Raw genomic sequence first — 23,473 nt, forward strand, 5'->3', positions numbered from 1 at the left:
CCCAGTGTCCTACTCATAGGAACCCTAACCCTAGCTCCAAGTGCCCAACCCTTAGGAACCCTAACCCTAGGGCGGGAAGTCCTGCCCATAGGAAACCTAACCCTAGCTCCAAGTGCCCTACTCTTACGAACCCTAACCCTAGGGAGGGAAGCCCTATCCATGGGAATCCTAACTCTATCTCCAAGTGCCGTATCTTTAGGAACCCTAACCCTAGCTTCAAGTTCCCTACCCTTAGGAACCCTAACCTGAGCTCCAAGTGCCCTACCCTTAGGAACCCTAACCCTAGCTCCAAGTGCCCTACCTTTAGGAAACCTAACCCTAGCTCCTACTGCTCTACCCTTAGGAACCCTAACCCTAGATCCAACTGCCCTACCCATAGGAACCCTAACCCTAACTCCAAGTTCCCTACCCATAGGAACCCTAACCCTAGGGCGGGGCGCCCTACCTATAGGAACCCTATCCCTAGCTCCAAGTGCCTGACCCTTAGGAACCCTAATCCTAGGGCAGGAAGCCCTACCAATCGGAACCCTGACCCTAGCTCCAAGTGCCCTATCCTTAGGAACCCTAAACCTACCTCCAAGTGCCCTACCCATACGAACCCTACCCCTAGGGCAGGAAGCTTTACCAATAGGCACCTAAACCTGGCTCCAAATCTCCTACCCATAGGAAACCTAACCCTAGGGAGGGATGCGCTACCCATATGAACCCTAATCCTAGCTCCAAGTGCCCTACCCTTAGGAACCCTAACCGTAGGGCGGGAAGCCCTACCCATAGTATCCCTAACCCTAGCTCCAAGTGCCCAACCCATAGAAACCGTAACACTAGCACTAAGTACCCTACCCATAGGGACCCTAACCCTAGGGCGGGAAGCCCTACCCATTGGAACCCTAGCCCTAGATCCAAGTGCCCTACTCATAGGAATCCTAACCTTAGCTCGAACTGTCCTACTCATAAGAACTTTAACCCTAGCTCCAAGTGCCCTACCATTATGAACCCTAACTCTAGCTCCAAGTGCCTTACCCATAGGAACCCTAACCTTAGCTCCAAGTACCCTACCCACAAGAACTCTAACTCTAGCTCCAAGTGCTCTACACATAGGAACTCTAACCCTAGCTCCAGGAGCCCTATCCTTAGGAACCCTAACCCTAGCTCCAAGTGCCCTACTCTTAGGAACCCTAACTCAAGATCCAAGTGCCCTACCCATAGGAACCCTAACCCTAGGCACGGGACTCTACTCATAGAAACCCTAACCCTAGCTCCAAGTGCCCTCCTCATAAGAATCCTAACCCTAGCTCCAAATGCCTTACCCATAGGAACCCTAAACCTAGGGTGGGAAGCCCTACCCATAGGAACCCTACCCCTAGCTCCAAGTGCCTGTGACAAAGTGGGGGGGTTTCTTGGGGTTTTCTGTGTTTTCCAGGGTTTGCATGCACAGGGGGTGGGACTCAATGTCCCTCGGTGTTACTGGATTAACGAGGTGAGGGGAGAGGGAGTTTGTTGTTACAGAGGACCAGAGAGGGACTCGGGACCCCAGCTCAGGAGACACAACCGGTTCTGGCCAGTGGGAGGACAAATGGCTGCACAGAGAGGACCCCGGTGACCTGACCAGCCGGTTCCAGCCAGAGGAGAGCTGCAAGGAGAGGAGACCCAGGCCTTCCTGTTTACAACCCTGTTTACCTGGAGAGAAGACAATGGACAGAGATGGGGCTTGAGGCTGGGATATCAGAGACCCAGCTGGGAAGCAGGGGGGCTCAGGGGTTGGCGAGGGGAAGCAGGCGGAGCCCACCTGGATGCAGGGAGACTGGGATGTGCTCTTATTGTGAGAGGCCAGGCCTGAGGCCCTGAGAGTTTCCTGAGCTGTGTTCAATTCTCAGTAAACCTTCCTGTTTTATGCTCACTGAAAGTCAATCCGGTCTAGAGAACAGGGTTGCATTAGCCCCTTCGGGGGTGAAGAGGCCCAGGGGGTCCACAGTGCGTGGACTCCCGGAGGGGACCCACGGCAGAGGCAGACGTCCTAAGGCTCAGAGAGGTGAGACTCCAGGAGGTGGAGGGGCCTGAACCCGAGAGAGAGTGGACCCCAGAGAAGGGCTGTCCCACCGTAAGGGATACCCTCCATGGACCGCACAGGGCTAAGAGTGGGCACAATCTCTGAGTCCGTGACAGTGCCTCGACCATTAGTAACCCTAAATCTAGGGCGGGGCGCCCCATCCATAAGAACCCTAATCCTATCTTCAAGTGCCCTACTCTTAGGAACCATAAGCCTCGGGCAGAAAGCCGTACCCATAGGAATCCTACCCCTACCTCCAAGTGCCCTACCCTTAGGAACCCTAACCCTAGCTCAAAGTGCCCTACACTTCGGAACCATAACTCTAGGGCGGGAAGTCCTACCAATAGGAAACCTAACACTAACTCCAAGTGCCCTACTCTTAGGAACCCAAACTCTAGGGTGGGAAGCCCTACACATAGTAACCTTGACCCTAGCATCAAGTGCCCTACCCTTACGAACCCTAACCCTAGCTCCAAGTGCCCTACCCCTAGGAAGCCTAACCCTAGCTCCAAGTAACCTATCCTTAGGAACCCTAACCCTAGAGAGGGAAGCCCTACCCATTGGAACCCTAACCCTAGCTCCAAGTGCCCGACCCATAGGAAACATAACTCTAGCTCCAAGAGCCCTACCCTTAGAAATTCTAACCCTCAGGTGGGGCGCCCTACCCATAAGAACCATAACGCTAGCTTCAAGAGCCTACCCATAGGAACCATAACCCTAGCTCCAAGTGCCCTACCCATAGGAACCTCAACCATAGCTCAAACTGCCCTACCCATATGAACTCTAACCCTAGGGCGGGAAGCACTACCCATAAGCACCCTAACCCTAGCTCTAAGTGCCCTACCCATAGGAACCTTAACGTTAGGGCGGGGTGCCCTACCCATATGAACCCTAACCCTAGCTCCAAGTTCCCTACCCATAGGAACCCTAAGCCTAGGGCGGGAAGCCTTACCCATAGGAACCCTAACCCTAATTCAAAGGGCCCTGCCCATAGGAACTCTAACCCTAGCTCCAAGTGTCCTACCCATAGGAACCGTAAATTTAGGGCGGAAGGCCCTACCCAAAAGAACCCTAACCCTAGTTCCAAGTGTCCTGCCCATAAGAACCCTAACCATAGCTTCAAGTACCCTGCCCATATGAATCCTAACCCTAAGGCGGGAAGCCCTACCCACAGGAAACCTAACCCTAGGTACAACTGCCCGACCCTTAGGAATCCTAACGCTAGGGTGGGGCGCCCTACCCAGAGGAACCCAAACCCAAGTTCCAAGTGCATTACTCATAGGAACCCTAACCCTAAGGCAGGAAGCCCTACCCATAGGGAACTTAACACTAGCTACAAGTGCCCTACCCTTAGGAAGCCTAAGGCTAGGGCGGGGCGTCCTACCCATAGGAACCCTAACCCTAGTTCCAAGTGCATTACTCATAGGAACCCTAACCCTAGGGTGGGGCGCCCTACACATAGGAACCCTAATCCTAGCTCCAACTGCCCTACCTCTGGGAACAGTAACCCTAGCTCCAAGTGCCCTACCCATAGAAACTCTATCCCTAGCTCCAAGTGCCCTACCCTTAGGAACCCTAACCCTAGGGTGGGAAGCCCTACCCATAGGAACCCTAAAACTAGCTCCCAGTGCCCTACACTTAGGAAACTTAAACCTAAGGCGCGGTGCCCTACCCATAGGAACCCTAACCTTAGGAACCGTAACCCTAGCTCCAAGTGCTCTACCCATAGGAGCCATAATCCAAGCTCCAAGTGCCCTATCCTTAGTAACCCTAATCCTAGCTCCAAGTGCCCTACCCATAGGAACCCTAACCCCAGCTCCAAGTGCCCTACCCTTAGGAACCCTAACCCTATCTCCAAATGCTCAATTCACAGGAACGCTAACCCTAGCTTCAAGTACCCTACCCTTAGGAACCCTAACTCTAGGGCGGGAAGCCATACCCATAGGAATCCTAACCCTAGCTCCAAGTGCTCTACCAATAGCAACCTTAAACCTAGGACGGGGCACCCTACCCATTGGAACCCTAACCCTAGCTCCAAGTGCCCTACCCAGAAGAAGCCTAGCTCTAGCTCCAAGTGCCCTAAGCTTAGGAATCCTAGGCCTAGGGCGGGAAGCCCTACCCATAGGAACCGTAACTGTAGCTCGAAGTGCCCTACCATTAGGAACCCTAACCCTATTTCCAAGTGCTCTACTCATAGGAACGCTAACCCTAGCTTCAAGTACCCTACCCTTAGGAACCCTAAATCTAGGGCGGGAAGCCATACCCATAGGAACCCTAACCCTATCTCCAAGTGCTCTACTCATAGGAACGCTAACCCTAGCTCCAAGTGCCCTACGCTTAGGAATCCTAATCTTAGCTCCAAGTGCCCTAGTCACAGGAACCCTAACTCTAGCTCCAAGGGTCCTACCTTTAGGAACCCTAACCCTAGGGCGGGAAGCACTACCCACAGGAACTCTAACCCTAGCTCCAAGGGCTCTACCCTAAGGAACCCTAACCTTAGGACGGGAAGCCCTACGCATAGGAACCCTAACACTAGCTCCAAGTGTCCTACCCTTAGGAAACCATAACTCTAGCTCCAAGTGCCCTACCTTTAGGAACCCTAACCCTAGGGTGGGAAGCCGTACCCATAGGAACCCTAACCCTAGGGTAGGAAGCCGTACCCATAGGAACCCTAACCCTAGCTTCAAGTGCCCTACCCATAGGAGCCTTAACCCTAGGGCGGAAAGCTCTACCCATAGGAACCCTAACCCTAACTCCAAGTGCCCAACCCATAGGAACCCTAACCCTAGCTTCAAGTGCCCTACTCATAGGATCCATAACCCCAGCTCCAGGTGCCCCACCCATAGATTGTGGTAAGCTGGAGCTAGTTCCCACCGGTTCGCAGGAACCAGTTGTTAAATTTAGAAACGCTTTTCGAACTGGTTGTCCCACGAGGGCCAACCGGTTCGAAAAGGGCTTTGAAATTTAACAAAAGCCCCAGTAGCTCCCTGCCCTTCCCCTGGCCCCAGATCACCTCACTCCACCTCTGCCTCTTCCCCTGAATGCTCCCGAGGCTTCTCCTCCCCCTCCCTGGCTTTCCGCAAATCAGCTGTTCGCGTGGGAAGCCTCGTAGAGCTTAGAAGGAAGCAGTGGCTTCCTGCAGGTGAGCTGGGACAGGGGGGCGAGGAAGGCTCCAGGCGCTGCATGACTAAGGCCTTACTCCCGACCCCATCCCCGGGTGGCGCGGCTCTGGCCCGGACCCGACCACAGTCAACCGAGTGGCACAGCTCCGGCCCAGTCCCGACCTCGACTGGCCAGGCGGCACGGCTCCGGCCCGGCTCTGGCCAGTTGGGCACCCCGACTCTGGCCCCGGCCGAGAGCCCCGGCTCTGGTACCAAGCCCGGCCAAGCGGCCCGGCCCGGCCCTGGACCGGCCCGGCCCCCATCTCGAGGCAGCGCAGTAAGGGGGCAGGGAGCATGGAGGGGGTGTTGGATATAGGGCAGGGGAGTTGGGAGGGTAGATTAGTGTTGGGGCAGTCAGAGAGCAGGGAACAGGGGGATTGAATGGGGGCAAGGGTCCCGGGGGGGGTCAGGAAGGAGCAGGAGTTGGATGGGGCGGCAGTGGGCAATCAGGGGACAGGGAAGGGGGTGGATGGGGCAGGGGTCCGAGGGGTGGGGCATGACCCCTGCAGGGGGTGAGGAGGAGGGATCCGGTTGTTAATATTTTGGCAGCTCATCACTGAGTATGGGAGTGTATCTAACAGTGGCTTGAGTGTAACAGGATATAGAGAGCCTTCACTCTCATTTCTAGGTCTCAGCACATGGCTGGTGCAGCTGGAGGAGCCGTATTTGGATCAGATCTTGCCTACATGTGGTCATGGTGCTTGGTCATGAGCCCTAATGCGCTAGCCAGATACCACCTTGGGGAATTAGAGGGCATCTCCTTACATTCCCTCTGCAACTGGACTGGAGGATCTCTGTCCCCATCTGCAGGGCGGCCATTCACGCAAACACCTCAGCTATGGTTAGAGAGGACAGAGGTTCCCCAAGTTTTTTTGCTGCACTTCCACTTCTCTAGGGGAGTCAAATAACAGTTGTGCTCCCCAATCCCCATTCATGTGGGGCAGAAGAGAGGGGGCAATGGAAGGACCTGGCTGGCTCCATCCCCAAAGTAACCTACAGTCGCGCGGCACGGACCAGGGCTCCTCGCCCTCCTTTTGCCTGCCCAGAACCTCTCACTCCCGCAGGCTCTGGAGGGTTTAAAATGGATGGGGCTGCAGCCACCCAGGGCAGGGCAGCAGTGGGGGGAGCATGTAGGGAGTGCCCTGGGGGACAGGAAGGGAGGGAGGGGAGAGCAGCATGTTGCTGCCCAGACAGGGCAGGGCAGGGACTCGCTCCCTCTCCCCACCCCTGCCCACTGGGGACTCCCTGCAAACACTCCCCACTGCTGCCCTGCCCTGGATGCCAGGCTGACTCTAGCCCCGCACTCCAGCTCACTCTCCTGATAACCGGGGGGCTCAGGGGGGGGCCCACCCCAAAGGTTGAAAACTAAGATTACAGGTGAAGCACTATGGCCTAGTGGATAGAACACTTGACTGGGACTCTCAAAACCTGGGCTCTCGTCTTGGCTCTGCAACTGGCCTGCTGGGTGGCCTTTGGGTGAGTCACTTCCCCACTCTGTGCCTCAGTTTTCCCAGCTGCAAACTAGGGATAATGATACTGCCCTCATTTGTAAAGTACTATATAATATTGTTATCACTAGACGATAGTCCCAAAGGGCCGATAATACCCAGCACATCAGCATCTTCGACTATATTTAATGTGGAACTAAAACCCTGTGTTTGTGTCCCCAGCCTCCTCCTTCCCCGGGGTATTTCACTCTGTACCAGCTCTGTCCTGGGCACGAGAACCAGCACCACGCTAGGCTAGGCAAGGCAAGGCAAGGCATGGGTAGGAAGATGTGAAACCCACTGAGGCCATAGAGCTCACGACACTGATGCTGTATCTGGGTGCATTTATAGAGATGCCGGGGAGGTGAGAGGCCTGGAGCTCAGAAAGGAGAGCTGTGACCCACCACCAAGTGGTGTCCCAAGGCAGCATGTGACACAGGGGCTGAGGAGCTGGGACTGGAGGTTACTTCAGGAGGAGTTTTTGCTAATGAAAGAGCCCCAGAGTCCAGGGTTGCTGAGACCTATGCAGTCACTCCACCAGAAGTTTGGAACAGCTGGCACTAGGAAGCTGGAATAGTCACCTCGGAGCAAAGGCCCTTCATGTGGGTGACCTATTACAGAACCATGGTGAGGCGAGCGACAGGAGAATCCAGCCCTGATCACCACAGAGGGGCTGACTGGACGCAGTGTCTTTTGTCTGGGCATATCCATAAACTTGCCCTCCCCACCTGGCTGGGTTACAGCCTCCCTGCTTCCCAGTGCAGGACTTGGGGGGTGCAGCAGAGGGAATCCTGCCATGTCTCTATTTATCACCATCCCTCCCCAGAACACAACCCAAAGCTGCTCTGCAGCTCCAGTCTGTCTATCCCGAATGCAGACACGCAGTCTTGTGCAGCGTGCTGTCCTCTAGTGGCTGAACTGCACTTTGAAAAGGCAAAGCCGTCAGACTAAGGGAACGAGGAGGATATGGGGAGCTGTTTGCTGGCTGGGGGTGTCCTGAGAGCTACCACAAGGCTACAACAGGGCTCAGGGCTCCCCATTGACTGGGTGCTCCTTAGCGCACCCTCCTGAATGCCGGGTCAGGATGAGAAAGGGACAGACCTGCCCAGGGATTTTACTGGGGTAAAGTCCCTCACGGGAGGCTCTCGGCACTTCACGCCCTGAGCACTTTCTGGGTATCGCTCGGACAAGGAAAGCTGGGTGCTAGGAGGCTGGGGAGCAGGGAGAGTGTCCAGCAGCTGGCATGGCCTAAGCCAACCTGCCTCGCAGACCCATGCTTCCCAATCTCAAGGGCCTGTCCCCATCCAGGCTGGGAGCAGCTGCCAAGGGGCACGTTAGATGAGAAGGCGGCACAGGTGGATTTCTGGCTGGCCAGACATGGGGAGGCAGGAACCAGCAGCAGAGCCAGGGGTCAAGCTGGGGCACATCAGGGACAGTGGAAGGGGCCAGCAGCTGGGATGGGGCCAAGGCTCTTGCTGAGGGAGGCGTCAGCAGTGAGGTGCTCTGGAGTAGGACCAGGAATACGGAAGCCATGGAGGAGTTACTGTATCCTCGACCAACGTGCAATTTCCTGAGGAAGAGGAAAGGAAGGCTGGCCTCGGGGCTCCAAGGGGCACCATAGGGTGAGGGCCAGTGTCCGGCCCTGGGTCACACACTGGCTAAGAGAAACAGGGTGCAAAGGGAGGAACAACCAGGCAGTTCCCAGAGAAGTCAATTGATGCCAGGGCTGGTGCTGGTCAGTATAGTTATTAGTGACTGGGACAGAGGGTGAATCAGGAGGTGCTGATGGCACGAAATTATTTAGTGAGTCAAGGACAGGGAGGAGTGGGAGGCACCAAGCTAAACCAGCTACTGGGCAAGTGACTCTTGGCATCAGTCAGTCCAAGGGGATGCACAGTGGAAGGAGCAATTTAAATTCCTCGGACCTCGTCCTGAGTTCACTGTATCCTCTGCAGCACAAAAACCTGAGCTTCACTGACAAGAGAGAGCCACAAAGACACCGACTCAATGTCCAGTGGTGACACAGGTGTCTAAGGCCCTGCCTGTAGCAGGGTGCGTGTCATGCACAGCTGTAGCTACCCCAGTGCAAAGCCCTAGTGGAGATGCACTGCCCCAGTGTAAGACTGGGCTCAGGGGAGCGCACCACTGCAAGCCCCATTGTGCACTGGTGCAGAGCGCCTGCTGGAAGGTTTACACTGGTGGCGCCACATCTGTGCAGTCACCACAACGCAACCACCTCCTACCTAGGCAAGCCCTAGGAGGCAGGGCTCCGCTGAGATGGGGATAGAGAATATCCCTACTGAAACCAAGGACACAGCCACACTTTGAACACTGGGTTGGAGGGGTCACCACGCCTCCAAAGAGAGTGAAAAGAAGAACGAAGGCAGCTGGGAACTAGGAGGGGCCTCCAGAAGGAGGCAAGATGAAAGAGGTGAGGGTCTGATTCTTGCCTCTACTCTGTCTCCCTTACACCACTCCTGCTGTGTAAAGGGGCCAAAACGCCCCCCTGGGGAATTCCCCAAGTGCAGGAGCAGCTTAGGGCAGGTATACATAGCCATCCCCCCCATCCCTTTTGACCCCCAGAGCAGGGGAGCGGAAGGAGCACTCTGGGCATCACTCTGGCTGTTCTAGACCATGAGGCAGCCCACAGGCAGTTATAGGGAGGCTGCCATTAATCAGAGCAGCCTCTGAGCTGCTCTAACTTATGACAGGAGCCAAACTGAGCCCTGAATCAGCCCAACATCTGGGTGGCACAAAGTTGGCATAAAGCCACCTTTGCTCCCTCTCCCTGGATCATAGTGTCTGCTCTGTGCCTCCTGAGTGGTGTGGCCCAGAGCCTGGCACTTGGACTCTTTCGTCTGGAATGAGGAAGAGTGAGAGAGGCGAGGGGAGAGGGATACACAGCAACCCAGAGACGGCCAGTCTGGCTCCTCTCTACCCAGCCCCACGGCACAAGGAGGAGGGACAATAAGTGAAATGTAAACGATTCAAATTCCCCACAGATGGAGGAAACCACTTTCAGAGAACATGAAATGAACCCACAGAACTCACTGCAGCAGCCTGTTCCCAAAGCTAAAAGCCACTGAAGAGCACCTGATGGTCCATCAGGCAGAGGTAAATGACAAGCACTATTAACTCGCATGTTGCAGGGCATCACCAAGTCAGACACTGTGGTCAGGAAGACATTGTGCTTAGTATTGAACTGTGGCCCCAGGGGCCTTGGTTTCCTCATGCAATTTCTGCTCAGTGAACAGGGGGCAACCAAACCCAGCTGCAGGCTACCTACAGGGAGGGGCATAGACATTCATATGGAGCATCCAGTTCTGGCCACCAGTCGTGACAGCACCAATGGCTAACAGGCTGCTGGTCTGTTGGGCTGAGACAGTTCGGACATTTTTAGAACCCCAGAAGCTGAAGCACAGCTGACCAGATGAGCTGCCCAAAAGGGGTCCCTTATGTGATGGTTGGGGGTGTTTCTGCCTATGAAAGAGCCAGAGCTGGGCATACATCGCTTCTCTGGCCAGCAGCAGAGATGCCAGGAGGCTCTTCAGAGGAACAAGAGGAATCAGACTTTTCTTCCTTAGGGGCTTTGCACTGGCACTCCATCAGTGGGAACTCCCAGTGTAGATGCCCTGCACTGGTGTGAGACGGGCCTTGAATCAGTGTGACTTGCTCTGGCTTCAAGTGAGCCATACCCGCAAGCCCTGCTTTATACCCACACAAGCCCTCCACGCTGGGGATTTACCCCAGTGCAAAAGTCCCTAACGTAAACAACCCATTGTCTTTAGGAAAACAACCCCCGCAAAGCACACACAAGCCCCGTGCTCACAAGGGAGGGCGACCGGGACAATTCCACTGAGAACTGGGCTGGACACATCTCAGTGTGTCCTGCGCTCCCTGCACCTGGGGATGCTCACAATTCGGCTTCTCTGGGTGAGCAGCAAAAGGGGCCCCTCCCTTTCCTCCATCTCCATCCCCGCTGGCAGCTCACAACAGCTCCTCTGCCCAAGCTCCTCCCGACGCGGTGGGGCGCCATGCAAGGCACAGCCTGTGTCTGGAACTTCCCAAATCTCGCTCACCCAGCTTCCAAGGGGGGTTGTACTTCTCTGCCACTTCTGTGACAGATTCATCAGCTGTCAGAGGAGGCCCGCAGTTCTCAGCCACCCAGAGACCTGTGGGGAATCTGGGACTACACTGAAGGTGGCCCCTGCTAATGAGGTTCCCTGGGCAGGTTTGTATAGTATCTCTATTCCAGTGGAAGGCAAAGACTGGGGAGATATTACGTGCAACCCATCAATCCTTTTCCCTTCTACAGTCTGATCAATGCCATGCAAAGCCAGCTCGGTCACCTGCTTTCCCATTAGCCATCTCCCGTCTGCAGAAGAAATAATCTCAATGTGGCTCAACCCACCAGGCAGCCTATCATTCCAGGGGGACCTCGCTGGGCAGGCTGGTTGGACTGGAGGAGGGGCTCCAGAATAGGGGCTACTGGAGTTGTGGGCTCCTGCTCCGAGAAGCAGCATTTGGGCAGAAGGAAGGCAGGCCGGACACACTGGCAGAGCTCTGAGGCCTGGCCCAGGAAGGGGTGCTCAGGGATAGACTGTAGCACTGGAAATGAAGGGACAGAGGCATCGGCTCAGTGGCTCTGGCTGAAGAAGCCAGGTGGCTCGGCACAGGCAGAATCCTCTTTCTGACACAAGTCTGCTCAGTAACAGTTGGTTGGCCAGCGTCCACAGCACTGCACTAGGCACATAACCCGCCATGGTCTCCAAGCCTTGCTGGGAGGCAGATTCTCAGGCCAAATGGAGACCTGGCACAGGCAGATGCAGCTTTACTGAAGTCAGCAGAGCCGCAGCCTCTTACAACTGGTCTCTAGCTGGCCCTTGGGCTATGTTTGTGCACATCGTTTGCTGGGTGATGTCTGGCGCTTCCATTCCCTTTCCCTGGAAAGGCGGCTGTGAGTCAGCCGTGTCCCTGTACAACCAGAGTGACTGCAGATGCTCTGGAGGGGCCAAAGGTCACGGCAGGCATGAAGGTGCCTCCTTCTAGGAGTGCTAAGTGGGGAGAGGAGTTATCCATGCAAAGCAGGGATGCTGAGCCCAGCCCTGGGAAATTAAACCACACGGGCACTGGCTGCAGCCAACTGTAAGGATAGTACAGGGGCAGGAACACTGCGCATTTAACCACACCAGTGTACTTAAAGCAGGACAGCCCCCGTTACTGTACAGTTTGACAGTGCTTTTACCAGGACAGCTTATCCCTGTACAGGAAGGGGAATACGGCGCCTTTGCACTGGTATAACTGTGTCCACACTAGAGGAGCAACTGATTTAACTGCTTCAGTAGGAAAATCACAGCCCTAAGGGAAAGTGGGTTTGACCTGCATGAAGGGCCTGTAACAATCCCCATCGCTAACCCCAGCAGAGCAACAGAGAGGAGAGTCTCCAGACACCGGCCCCGAAGGGCATTTGGTGGCACTCTGCTTGGAAGTAGCCCCTGCAAAATGAAGGCCCGGGACAGACAGAGCTAAATGATTCAGGGGCTCAGCTACCCCAGATCAGGATCTTTCCAGATTATCCAAACAGCTCAACTGCCTTCATTTCTACAGCCCTTAGCAGTCTCAATCCAGACTCTCTCATAGACCGCATCTCTTGCAACTCCTGCCTCTTGGACAGAACTGTCCTGCTCTTGGTTAGAGTGCCTTCTCCTCTGCAGCCCCTGCTACCTGGAGCAGCCTTCCCTGCCTCTCTCCACCCCACTGACTCCCCCAGCCGGCTCCAAGTCTCAATCCAAAACATCTTCACACCCTGGGATGTGTATTTCCCTCTCTCTCTGTCGTCACAGTCTCTCGCTGCGCCTGCCTCTAACTTGGCAATGTGCTTTGGGTAAGCGCTCTGCATAAACAAACACTGTGCAAAACAAAGATGGATTGAATTACAGACCTTTGTAATGATCTCACTAGCAGCCAAAACCTCAGGGACCAGAATCCTGTCGAAACAGACAGACCAGAGGCGCTGGTAACATAGGGGCATGTAGCCTCTGGGGACCCAACGTTCTCTCCCAGCTGATGGCACAAGTGAGAATGAGTTGGGTGACTCTCATCCTAGTGGATATTTGTCCACATCAGGAATCAACCCCATAATCTGGCATCATTGGCAGTCTCAGCTTGGGAGACCCACAGGGCTGGAACAGCAAAGGAGGGAGCCAGGGCAGAGTGTGCTGCTGGTCAGGACAGAGGAGTATCAGAAGGGTTGTGGGGAGGGGGAAGCTGGCACAGGCCCTACCCTAATCTCTATCTACAATCCCTTTATCCCCACGATATCTGACAGCTGCCTCCATTCTGGTTGGTCCCAGCCAATTCTCATAAACACCATGTTCACACATGCATCTCATAAAGGGCTGACAGTCACTGCTGAGATTCCTGGGTGCGGAGGAGGAAAAAGTGGTTATATGTCCCACCAGCGGCCTCACGAGTCGCTTTGCCTGACCAGGTCGTGGCTGAAACGTACATAAAGAAGCTTCCTGGAAGATACAGAAGCCACTTAAACCTCTTCTGGCATCGGCACAGTCTGCATCCCCACTAGGGCATGGTAAACGGCCTGGATGTCCCTGCAGTACAGTGAGGGGTGACTTGTATGGATTCCCCCCCAGTATCTGCACCCCATTGTCTCTAGCAGGAGAGTTCACTTAATCACTCACTGGAAGATTCCCCAGCAACCCTTCCCATCATTCTAGGCTGACACGAACTCCAACTCTTGCCGTTCCCACCAGAAGAGCCCACGTCAGGCAGGAGGTGTGACCTACGCGCACCACTGGAAGAGATTCCTCCATACATCAGGCAGTACGGGCAGGGTGTGCCATAGCCATGTATCTGCTGCTTCCCCTGTTAGCAACCTACTACACCAAGGGCCTCTTCTCTCCCCTGTCTCCATATGTGCAAATCTCACCGTGCCTGGTAAGTGAGCCAGTCTTCCCTCAGGCTCTGAGACCACTGAGGCCTGACCTGGCAGGCCCACTCCTTCAAGGCCCACATATTAGAGAATTAAGCGCATTCAAGTTTAACTAGGTCCAGTTATACCAGACACCTCTTGTGATTTGGTGTGACCTCATGGCATTGGCAAGGCACGCTGGGCTGTGGGACCACTCTTCCTGTCCCCCAGGACAAAACACCTGCATAGCAGGTGACCCCATAAGGGGAATACTAGAGAGTCTCCCCCTTCTAGGGGTGCAGAGGCTTCTACATGGGGGACCCCCAAGAACAGGGTGCCACAGATTCCTGTGCCTCTCTAAGGATGTGAATTCTGCTCACCCTGTCGTAGGCAGCTACCCAGTCATGGTGGGTAAGGTTAAGGACGCTCCTGGCCCCTCACCTCGAAGCCCTCTACAGGGTGTGATTCACAATGTAAAACACTGTTCCCCTTCTCCAGTCAGAGAAGGGAGCAAGGCAGCTGGCAGTTATATACTGGGGACATGATCTCTGTGCTGGGGCAGGGGGACCCCACCCTGCAACGGGGAGCCCAGGAGCGATGCACACACTCCAGCACTGTATTGCTGGCAGAATCTGTCCAGTACCAGAGCAGCAGCTGAGAAGTAGAGAGGCCCAGATGGCAAACTCCTCCATCCAGCCTTACCCACGCACGCTGTGCCGGAGCACACATGTGCTTCCCACGCTGCCATAAAGGAAACGCTCTGACTCTCCAGCCAGCACACTGAGAATTTAAGAGCTGCCCTTTGAGGATGCCAGTGCAATGACAGGGGAGAAGATACACCAGGGCCTCAGCCCAACAACATAGGATGGCATGGCCAGTCCCCTCTGCCCACCTGGGAAGGGTAGGCTCTGCTCATCGGTAACCAGACTCTATAGAGAACATAATTAACCAGCGGGGTTGGGGCACTGGGACTGGATCAAGGCACTTTCACCCCTAGGTCACTGCTTCACATAGAGCCCACGACGGCAGCGGATGGAGAACATGAACGTGGCTGCTGGGTGGACTGAGTGAAAGGAGCTGATGGGGTCGAGTCCTGTTCCTAGCAGCCAAACGGCCATGTCACATCTGGCCTCCTCTCTGGCAGTCTCAGCAGAGAGGTCGGGGATACAATGAGCCAAGGAGACTGGACTGCCCTCTCCCATGGGTGAGGAAAACTCATGTTCCCCAACCCATACCTTGCCTGGAGAGACGCAGAGGCCTCCTGTCTCCAGGGCCATCGGTCTGGCACCCTGCAGCAGCACTAACGTCACTAGGAAAATAAATGAAGCACATCGGCCCACGGAGCCCCTCTTTGGGACGCTGAACCCCCTCTAGCTGCAAGGTAGCTCAGCCACAGCTCACACCAGGCCCTCGCAGTCCACAGGCAACCACTCCATCAAGTGGCCACGGGTTGAGGCACGCGGGCAGACTCCATTCTGAGTGCATCTCAGCTGGAAGTGGCTCTCGGCAAATTTTGCAAGGCTTTTCCAAAAACAAGGACAAGCCACGGGTTCATCCTGGGAACATGATGCTGGCTGGAGCTCAGCACCCACCTGGCCTTTGGAAAAGCAGCACAGATAAGGATAGTGCCTGGCCTTAGCTGACTACAGCTAATGGGAAAGCTTGAGCAATTCCCCTGGGGCAGGAAGATGCTGAGTGGCTCATGATCAGAACCAGGTACCCAGAAGCCCAGTCACAAAGCCAGATCCATTGCCAGGGCACTTGGGGATGGGGGTAAGAGTCCAGCCTGCTCAACACAAGGGCACTGCCAGGGTTACTCAGGGGCCCATGCCAGCCACACAATCCTCACCCACTCGCCCCACTTAAGCCAGGGCCAGGAATGCTCTGCCCTTCCCATGCTTCCCTGTTAACCCTTCCTGGTCTGGATTTTTATAGAGCTTTGCGAGTCACCCCTTTTCCAGCACTGGATGGGAGAGTCCATCAATTAAAGGAGGAGCCCCAGCACACACACGCATGCACGCACGCACGCGCACGCACGCACGCACGCACACACGCACGCACACACACACACACACACACACACACACACAGAGCTGGGAGATTACTCGCCCATTTCACTAGCCAGGCCTCCTCCCTAGCTCTCAGCCTTGCGCCCCCTGGCTGGTCCCCACCCGCAGCACACACCAGTAGCAGCAGCGCTGGCTTCACAGATCCAAACGAGAAATGCGACCATTCCGCTCTCCATGGAAGGAGAACAGGGGGAGAGAAAAAAAAACAATCTGAGAGCGGAACGTTAATTAACTGAGGCTTTTGTTCAATTTCTAAACAAGCTTTAAAACGGCAGCTTGAGTTACACCGGCTCTGCTAATATTACAGCGAGGCAGCCCAGCCAAACTCAGAGCGACCCACTGGCAGCCAGGTTACCAACATGTGGCTGCTTTTCCAGGAGTGCCTGGTGTTCAGGATCACAGGCTCAACGGGAGAGGTGGCCGTGGCTGATCGCTAACCAAACGGCTGCCTTCATGCACAGCTGCACTCACACTGCACGTTTTCCCCCCACGCAGACAGCTGGGAAAATCTGCTATGGCGAACTGGCAAGTCGGCACGCAATTCGAACTCGGTCCACTACGGCTCGACAGCCAGGCCATGACAGAGTGACGCGCTGCTGCTCAAGGCTGCGCAAACTGAGCCCTCTGGGCTGATTTCAAGGTGGGGGAAGAAACGACACCATGGCTTGGGCTTGGAAACTGCCCAGAAGAGAGGAAGGTGGCAAAGAGCTTCTCAGCACTGGCAGCATCCAAAGATATGAGATGTCAGGGTCCAGACCCTTGGTGCTGGTAAATCCTCTGCCATTGATAGGGGAAAGGAGAGCGAATACCCCAAACACACTCCAAAGAACTGGGCCCCAAATACAACAAACAAGGACCCCTAGGCAGCTGGCAAGCTGTGATCATTACCCTGATTGGCTAAGAACTGCATCTACTCCGTAGCATATTACCCCTTTCCCCTACCTCGGCCCACTCTTCTGTCTCATGCCACTGTGATGTCATTTGTTAGACTCTCAGCTCTTTGAGGCAGGTCCCTGTTTCCTATCTGCTTGTGAAGCCCCGAGCACAAGGGGGCCTTGGCCTGGATGGCCTCTGGGATGTTACATCACTAGAGCAAAATGCTTCCAATGGCTTCATCCCAAGATGGCGGGAGATGGGAATATTCCTTCTTGCAGTGGGATGTTTTCTTTTGAAGACCTGTAGCAAAAGGGCTCATGGCCTCTCCCGCTGGGCTTTGGAACAGAAAGAGGGTTTTAAAATAACAGTGAGTGAAGTGTTCACCACCTAGAGTCCTCTTCCTCCCATCCCCCGGCCCCTTCTCTCATTCCCAACCCTTCTTCCCCTGATGAAAATGGCCTTGTATTTCCACAGTTCAATCCACCACAGAGACCCTATGAGTGTAGCTTTACCAGCTGTCATTTGGCAACGGAGAAGGCATCACCTTAGGCCCTGTGGCCTTTCTGAGAAAGAACACGCCCCACCAGTGTTTTCAACAGCCACACGAAGCAAAAGCCTTCACAGGAGTCTCTTGAAAGCTAGAGATTCCTTCCCAGACACCGGGCGTCATGCAGCAGAGACTGGAGAACAGGCCCAGAGACACAGGATCCATTACAGCAGAGCGCACCAGAGCTCCGCTACCCGCCCTGCCAATACAGCCCCCCACCCCTTTCCAGAGACTGACAGGAAAGCTATTCGCTTTCTTTTGCACACCATTTCCCACGAGGGGCTAGCGAGCTAAACAACCCCTGCCCCCAGCTCATCTCACTTGCTGCCCAGTGAGGCAATTGCACTTCACTAAGTCATTCTGGCTAATGAAATAAAAGCCCCAATGGGCTTTTACACTAGGAAAGAGGATGAATCCGGATGATGCAAAGGTGACATTCGGCATGAGGGAGGATCACACTCTTCTCTTTGGGAAGGACAGTGGATTCGTTATTAGGTGGATTGAGAACGTGCCCATCACCCTAGCATCTGGGCACTGTAACTTCCTTGGCAACAACATAGTTTTGGCAGGCCAGGAAGGGGCTGAACTATAGCCCATATTTACAATCTCGAGGTGGGGGCAGGGATGATCTTTGATACTTCCCTCCCTGTGAACTGACCCAGTCAGCCCTGTCCTAGCCTCCCTTTCTGTCAAGGGCGGAGTGAGCAGAGTATTCTTGCTAAACACAAGTTTCTGTCTTAGCCCTTTTGGGCTTTGCGCTCAGGTCCCTAAGGAATCACACAAAAATCGCAGAAGGAAACGACTTCTTAGGTGCCATCTAGCATGTCCCTGGCCAACCAGGTTGCCCCCTCCAAGTACAATTGCTAGTGCCACTTGTAAGCATCCTGAACGCCCTAGTTTTCATCTCTTCCCTGGGGAGACTATTTCACTGTCTCACAGATTTCACTGTCAAGACTTTTTCCCTGATATTCAGCCTAAAATCCCGAATCACAGTAGTGGTGGTTATGGACTAACCTCAATTCAACTACCACCATTTCTCCCATAGCTACAGAAGTCCATTTAGGGAGTTGGGGATCCAGGGAAGACATATTATTCTAGATGGAACACAAACAGATATACCCAGTCACCCTCTCATTATTCCTCTCCTGAAAAGATGCTCTTCTCCTGAAAACTAATGGAGTTGAGAGGTCTGGGGGCTGGGTTTTAGGTTTTTTGTTTGGGTTGGGTTTTGTTGACTCCAGCATTTTTCAATTTCAAAGCACTAAAGACATTTTCTAGACACAAAGGGTTCACATTGTAGTAACTCATCCAGCAGTTCAGATGTGTGTGTATATACACACACAAACACGTAACAACCACACAAGCCGCCTCTGAGCCACAGTACAGTAACCAAATTGCTAGTTCTCTTCCCTCTTACAGCGTGTTTGATGCTCACAGTTTAACAAGAAAGGGCTAAGAGAAAAACACAACAAACGGTAAGCACAGTAATAAACACAAGTTTCTCCCACTTCCCTAATGTTATCCGGATCGCTCTAGCATCCACAGCAGTACTCCAGCACAGGGCAGCACAGGGTAAATACGGGCCATTTGGCACGCAAACATTACATTAGGTTCGTATTTACTTTCCCTGATCCCGTTAGTTTCTGGAGAGCAGATTTGCTGGAAAGGGAAAGCCATAGCATGGGAATAGGTCAGCTTTACTCACTAGAACTGGACGTGGGAGGACTGCGTGGGCATTCATTACATTAAACCCGTTAACTGCAAGAGGTCTGTGTTAGTCCAGTCATCTTTATCTGGCAAAGGTGCCTCACAATGCTCTTAAGGAGGGTATCGCAATTATTCCATAGCGGTGCTACAATTGCACTGTGACCAAATAGCACAGCCTCGGGAAAAGAACCATCAAAGAGCACCCTTTCAACAAGCTATTTCACAACGGAGGTGGGGAAATAAATAACTGCCAATTACTCATCCCAAACCTTGCTGCATTTAACTGCTAGAATAAAGAATTCCACCTCATTTCTGCCCAACTCCCACAGGCAACTTACTCAGGGGGCTACATTTCCCTAAATGCTCACATTTCAATTAGCATTAGAATAATGAAATGCCTTGGAGTTCACCTCCCCAAAAATGTACTGAACGTTGAAAAGCGGAGATTGTAGGAGATGAGGGATTTTTTAAACACACACACAACATGATGGAGGGAGGAGGGGGGACCAGTCCTTTCCCTACTCTAGGCTGATGAGATTTGCATAGGCTTTTGCTACCAGCCTCTCCAAACAAGGATAATGCAACTTCCAGTTGATTTTCCAGATAAACAAGCATGCAAACAAACGCAAAGTGCTCAGCTAAAAATATCTGCCTCCTACACATACCCCCACTACCCTGAGATCAAAATACACAAATTCCAGCTCAGCATCAGAGTGGAGCTGGAAAATTAGAACAACTTGAGGGGGCATCTCACACTCTCTCTCTCTCTCTCTCTCTCTCTTAAAAATGAGAAACTGCAGATTCCCAGATCCACGCAGCCAAGGCAGAGGAGGGTGGATTTGCCAGTGGGGGGATAAAAAATGACATTCTAATCGGATCTGAAGTCTCTGAAGGAGCAGGCGGCTTAGAACTTGCTTTAGGTGCCCAGTTTGTGTGTGTGTTTTCATCTCTCTGCTAACACAAATGGGGGAAAGAAGAGGACGCTTTACAGCATCTCTGCTTGCTGCCTGCCCCTGCTAAGCCATTTCATCTCGTTTACTTTATCCCACTTAAACGTGAGCCAAACTGTTGCTGTTTCGGTGGGGGCAGAAAATGAGATTCCCGTCCTCTGCACCGCAACCGAGGCATAACGGGTCTGAGGCAGGGAATAACCATCATCCATAGAAATGCTGAGGGCACCTGAAATCCATACCCCGGTTTCTCCCCTTAAACACACACACACACCCCTGGGTCTCGGGCAGCGGTAGAAAAAAGGGCACCCGCTGGGGTGGGGGTGGGGGCCACAGCTGACTTACATTGAAGTGATGTTCCTTGAGATGTCAGTGATGTTGATGCTGGTGTTCCCATTGCTGGTGCCTGAATCCTGCCCTTCCAGGAGAGGGAAGAGGTTCCCATCATCCGGCTTCTTGCAATTGATGTCTATCTTGCTGCAAAGGCAATTCGCAGGGCAAGCCAGCACCGAAAGCAGATAGTCTCCCCAAATGCTCCAGAGCAAAAATACCCTCCAGAAACTGCACTTGGTAGGGCAAAGAGAGACATCCATCTCCGACTGCTGCTTCTAAAAAAGAGGAGGAGGAGGAGGAAAGGGGGATGGGGGGAGAGAAGGGGAAGGAAACAAAGACAGAGGGAGGGAAAAAAAAAACTCAAACGATCAGATGCAAAAATCCTCCAGCAGATGAAATCATGCTGGCAGCTGGCTAGGAGAAGCTGTAATTCCCCCTACAGTAGCGGTCTGAAATGCATAGTGCCTTGTTGATTGCAGGCTGGCTCTCGGTATCAGGCGCTCTCTCGCTCTCTCGGAGGGACTTCTGAGGATTGCAATAGAAGATGGGGAGGAAGCACACGCACACACACACACACACACACACACAAATGGTGCTAAAGTCACCAAGTCCCACCTACTGGGCAGAATTAAAATTGACACACCTGCAAAAAAAACCACACAGAGGCAGAAGAGAGGATCAGGAGAGGAGGGTGCACTCTTTCGATCCCCTCCCCCGTGCTGGCTGGATCTGCTGCAGCAGGAGATGCATGCAAAAATAGAGAGAGAGCGCTAGATTGCACAAGAGCCTGCAAAGAGATCCCCTCTCGGCGTGTTTCCCTCTGCAAGAAAAGGGATCCCCCCTACCCCCTCCACTTAAAAAAACAAGAGGCTGCTCTCAAAGCTGAGGACTGGAGATGAAGAAAGGCATCCCGGCTAGAAGAGGAAAAGTTCCAGTTGGGATTGCAATTGAGAAGAGGGAGAGGGGAGATGGTCTTCTGCTGCTTTTACTTTTTTGTCTCTTTTTTATTTTATTTTTTTGCTGCAATCCGGATAGCCAGCAGGAAAGCCATGCACTGAAACAGAGGGGTCTACCCCCAGTGTGGATTCCGGGTCCTTTTTAGGTAGGCGTGTATTTTCTAAGGATCCCGGGAAGATAAAAGGCAGCTCCCAGGGATGGGTGTAAAATAGATTGGAGCGCGCCCAAGAAGCACTTTCTAGAAAATGCACCCCCACAAAAATCGAGGCGGCTGGAAAAAATGCAACGGGGACCCACTGGATGGTTTGGAAGTGCCAGGAGAGCTCCAAGGGGGGATCTCCTTCGCCCCTGTGCACCGACGGCAGCAGCTTCTGCAATCACACACACACACACACCGAGGAAGAATGAAGTGTTGAAAAGGCTGAGCGGAGAGCGCCGAAATGGCACCAGGAGAGCAGTGTGTGAGAGCTGAAAAGCAGAACGAATTAAGATGCATGGTGCATTTTTGGCAAGCACAAACCCGAGCAGATCAGGGCTCTGCTTAATTTGCTCTGCTTTTCTACGGCGCTTTTTTACGTGCTTTTTTTTTTAGTTTCTTGTTTCTGCTTCTCGGCACAGACACACGATGATAAAGGAGCAGAGCTGCAGGCGGGTGGTGTGGAAGAGGAGAGGAATTACAGGTGGATCACTCCAGAGAGCTCAGCCTGGTCGCTGCCAGGAAGAGGGACTGGCGGCTAGTCCTGGGGGGAGACACTGGAAGTCTGCGCTCTTTACTGAATCAGGGGAGGGAGGCCGCTCAGCAGCACGCAAACACGCCGAATCTACATGCAATCAAACCAGGCCAGCGGGGAGAGAGAGGCTGCAGACTGACCTGTACCTTTCAGTAAGGGGGCCCAGCAGTTCCTGCAACCCACACAAGGGGGCTGCTGAAGTGGGGCTGGCAGCTGGAATCAAACTCCAATAACATCCCTGTTATTTCTTCGCCTGAGTGTAGCAGTGAGCACCTAGAGGCCCACTCATGCATTGTGCCAGGCACTGGACACTCTTAAGGCATTTGTTTGTTGTCCTAGACTGGACAAAATGGTCCAGTAAATAGCCTAGAGCAGGGGCAGGCAACCTATGGCACAGCTGCTAAAGGCAGCAGGAGAGCTGATTTTCAGTGCCACTCACACTGCCCTGCCGGCCGGGAGGCTCTGCATTTTAATTTAATTTTAAATGAAGCTTCTTGAACATTTTAAAAATCTTATTTACTTTACATACAACAATGGTTTAGTTATAGATTATAGACTTATAGAAAGAGACCTTCTGAAAACTTTAAAATATATTACTGGCACGCGGAACCTTAAATTAGAGTGAATAAATGAACACTCGGCACAGCACTTCTGAAAGGTTGCCGACTCCTGGATTAGAGGGAAAGATCCTACCCGGGTTCTGCAGATGGACTAGATGGGACCTAACAGGACTTTTCCATATCTACTGCCTGTGATCAGTGGTAGTTGTACTGGTGTCCATTTGCTGTAATGTCTTCCTGAGTCAGAGGAAGGATGGTCTGGTAGCTAAGGCTGAAATTTGGAGGGATGGAGCTCTTCCTCTGACCCCGGCCCGCTGGGTGGCCTGGGGCAAGATACTGAAGCCTTGGGTACTCTAAAGATAGACCCCTAAATCCATAGTTAGGCAGGTAAATAAAAGTGGCCTGATTCTCATCAGCTCCACTGGGAGCTGTCAGGACTCAACACCACTGAAAATCAGGTCAGTTATTTCAGCCCCTCTGTACAAACTGAAGTGCCTAACTTCAGGCACCCAGGATTGAAAGTTTTGCTCAGACGCCCATCCATGCCTCAGTTTTCCCACCTGTAAAAGGGGATAATGATCCTGACTCACCTCAGAGGGGCAGAAGGGTTTGTTCATTCTGTTTTGGGAAAAGCTTTGAGATCCAGATGTAGAAGAGGCTAGAAATCGGCAATATCATTGTATTCGTTACATCTGTCAATATTTTTAAGGAGAGCCACCCCTCTCTTCCTCCCAGCCTCTGGAATGCAGCTTCTCATGCTTCTTGTTATGTATCTGTTGAGTGCTGACAGCATGCTTGGCGCTGCATGGAAGAAATCATCTCCCTGCCCTAAACAAACAGCAGGCTCCAGTGCAGACACATGGCTGTGCTGGGGACCAGAAGGGTGGGTTCCATCAAACAGTGGATTGGCAGGTCTGCATGTTTTGTTAGCCAATAAATAACAACCCTTCTTTGGATGGCAGGTTAGCACCAAGGGGGTTTCCCTCTACTAGACCCTGCCATGAGGTCAACCGCCTGTGTTTGTGATATCACAGTGTGTTGCCATGGAAATGACTGTAATGTCACTAGCCTGGCAAGAGGACATCACTGCAGGATCTAGCAGAAGGAGATGGCAAATCCC

General features: G+C 53.3%; 1 protein-coding gene across 5 annotated transcripts in view; it reads right to left on the minus strand.

The window, feature by feature from the left end:
• The window catches only part of NTRK3 (neurotrophic receptor tyrosine kinase 3), a 326,625-nt gene extending 304,420 nt beyond the window's left edge, over positions 1-22,205 (minus strand). For 4 of the 5 annotated variants that reach the window (XM_030578293.1, XM_030578292.1, XM_030578295.1 and 1 more), the window contains exon 1: positions 20,118-22,205. In XM_030578293.1, coding sequence (XP_030434153.1) covers positions 20,118-20,365 — 248 coding nt within the window. In that variant the 5' untranslated portion in view covers positions 20,366-22,205. The remainder of the gene's footprint in view (positions 1-20,117) is intronic. The other variant, XM_030578291.1, reaches the window with a different exon arrangement.
• Positions 22,206-23,473: the final 1,268 nt, after the last annotated feature.

This window comes from Gopherus evgoodei, chromosome 10 (assembly GCF_007399415.2).
Source record: "Gopherus evgoodei ecotype Sinaloan lineage chromosome 10, rGopEvg1_v1.p, whole genome shotgun sequence".
Classification (NCBI taxonomy): domain Eukaryota; kingdom Metazoa; phylum Chordata; order Testudines; family Testudinidae; genus Gopherus; species Gopherus evgoodei.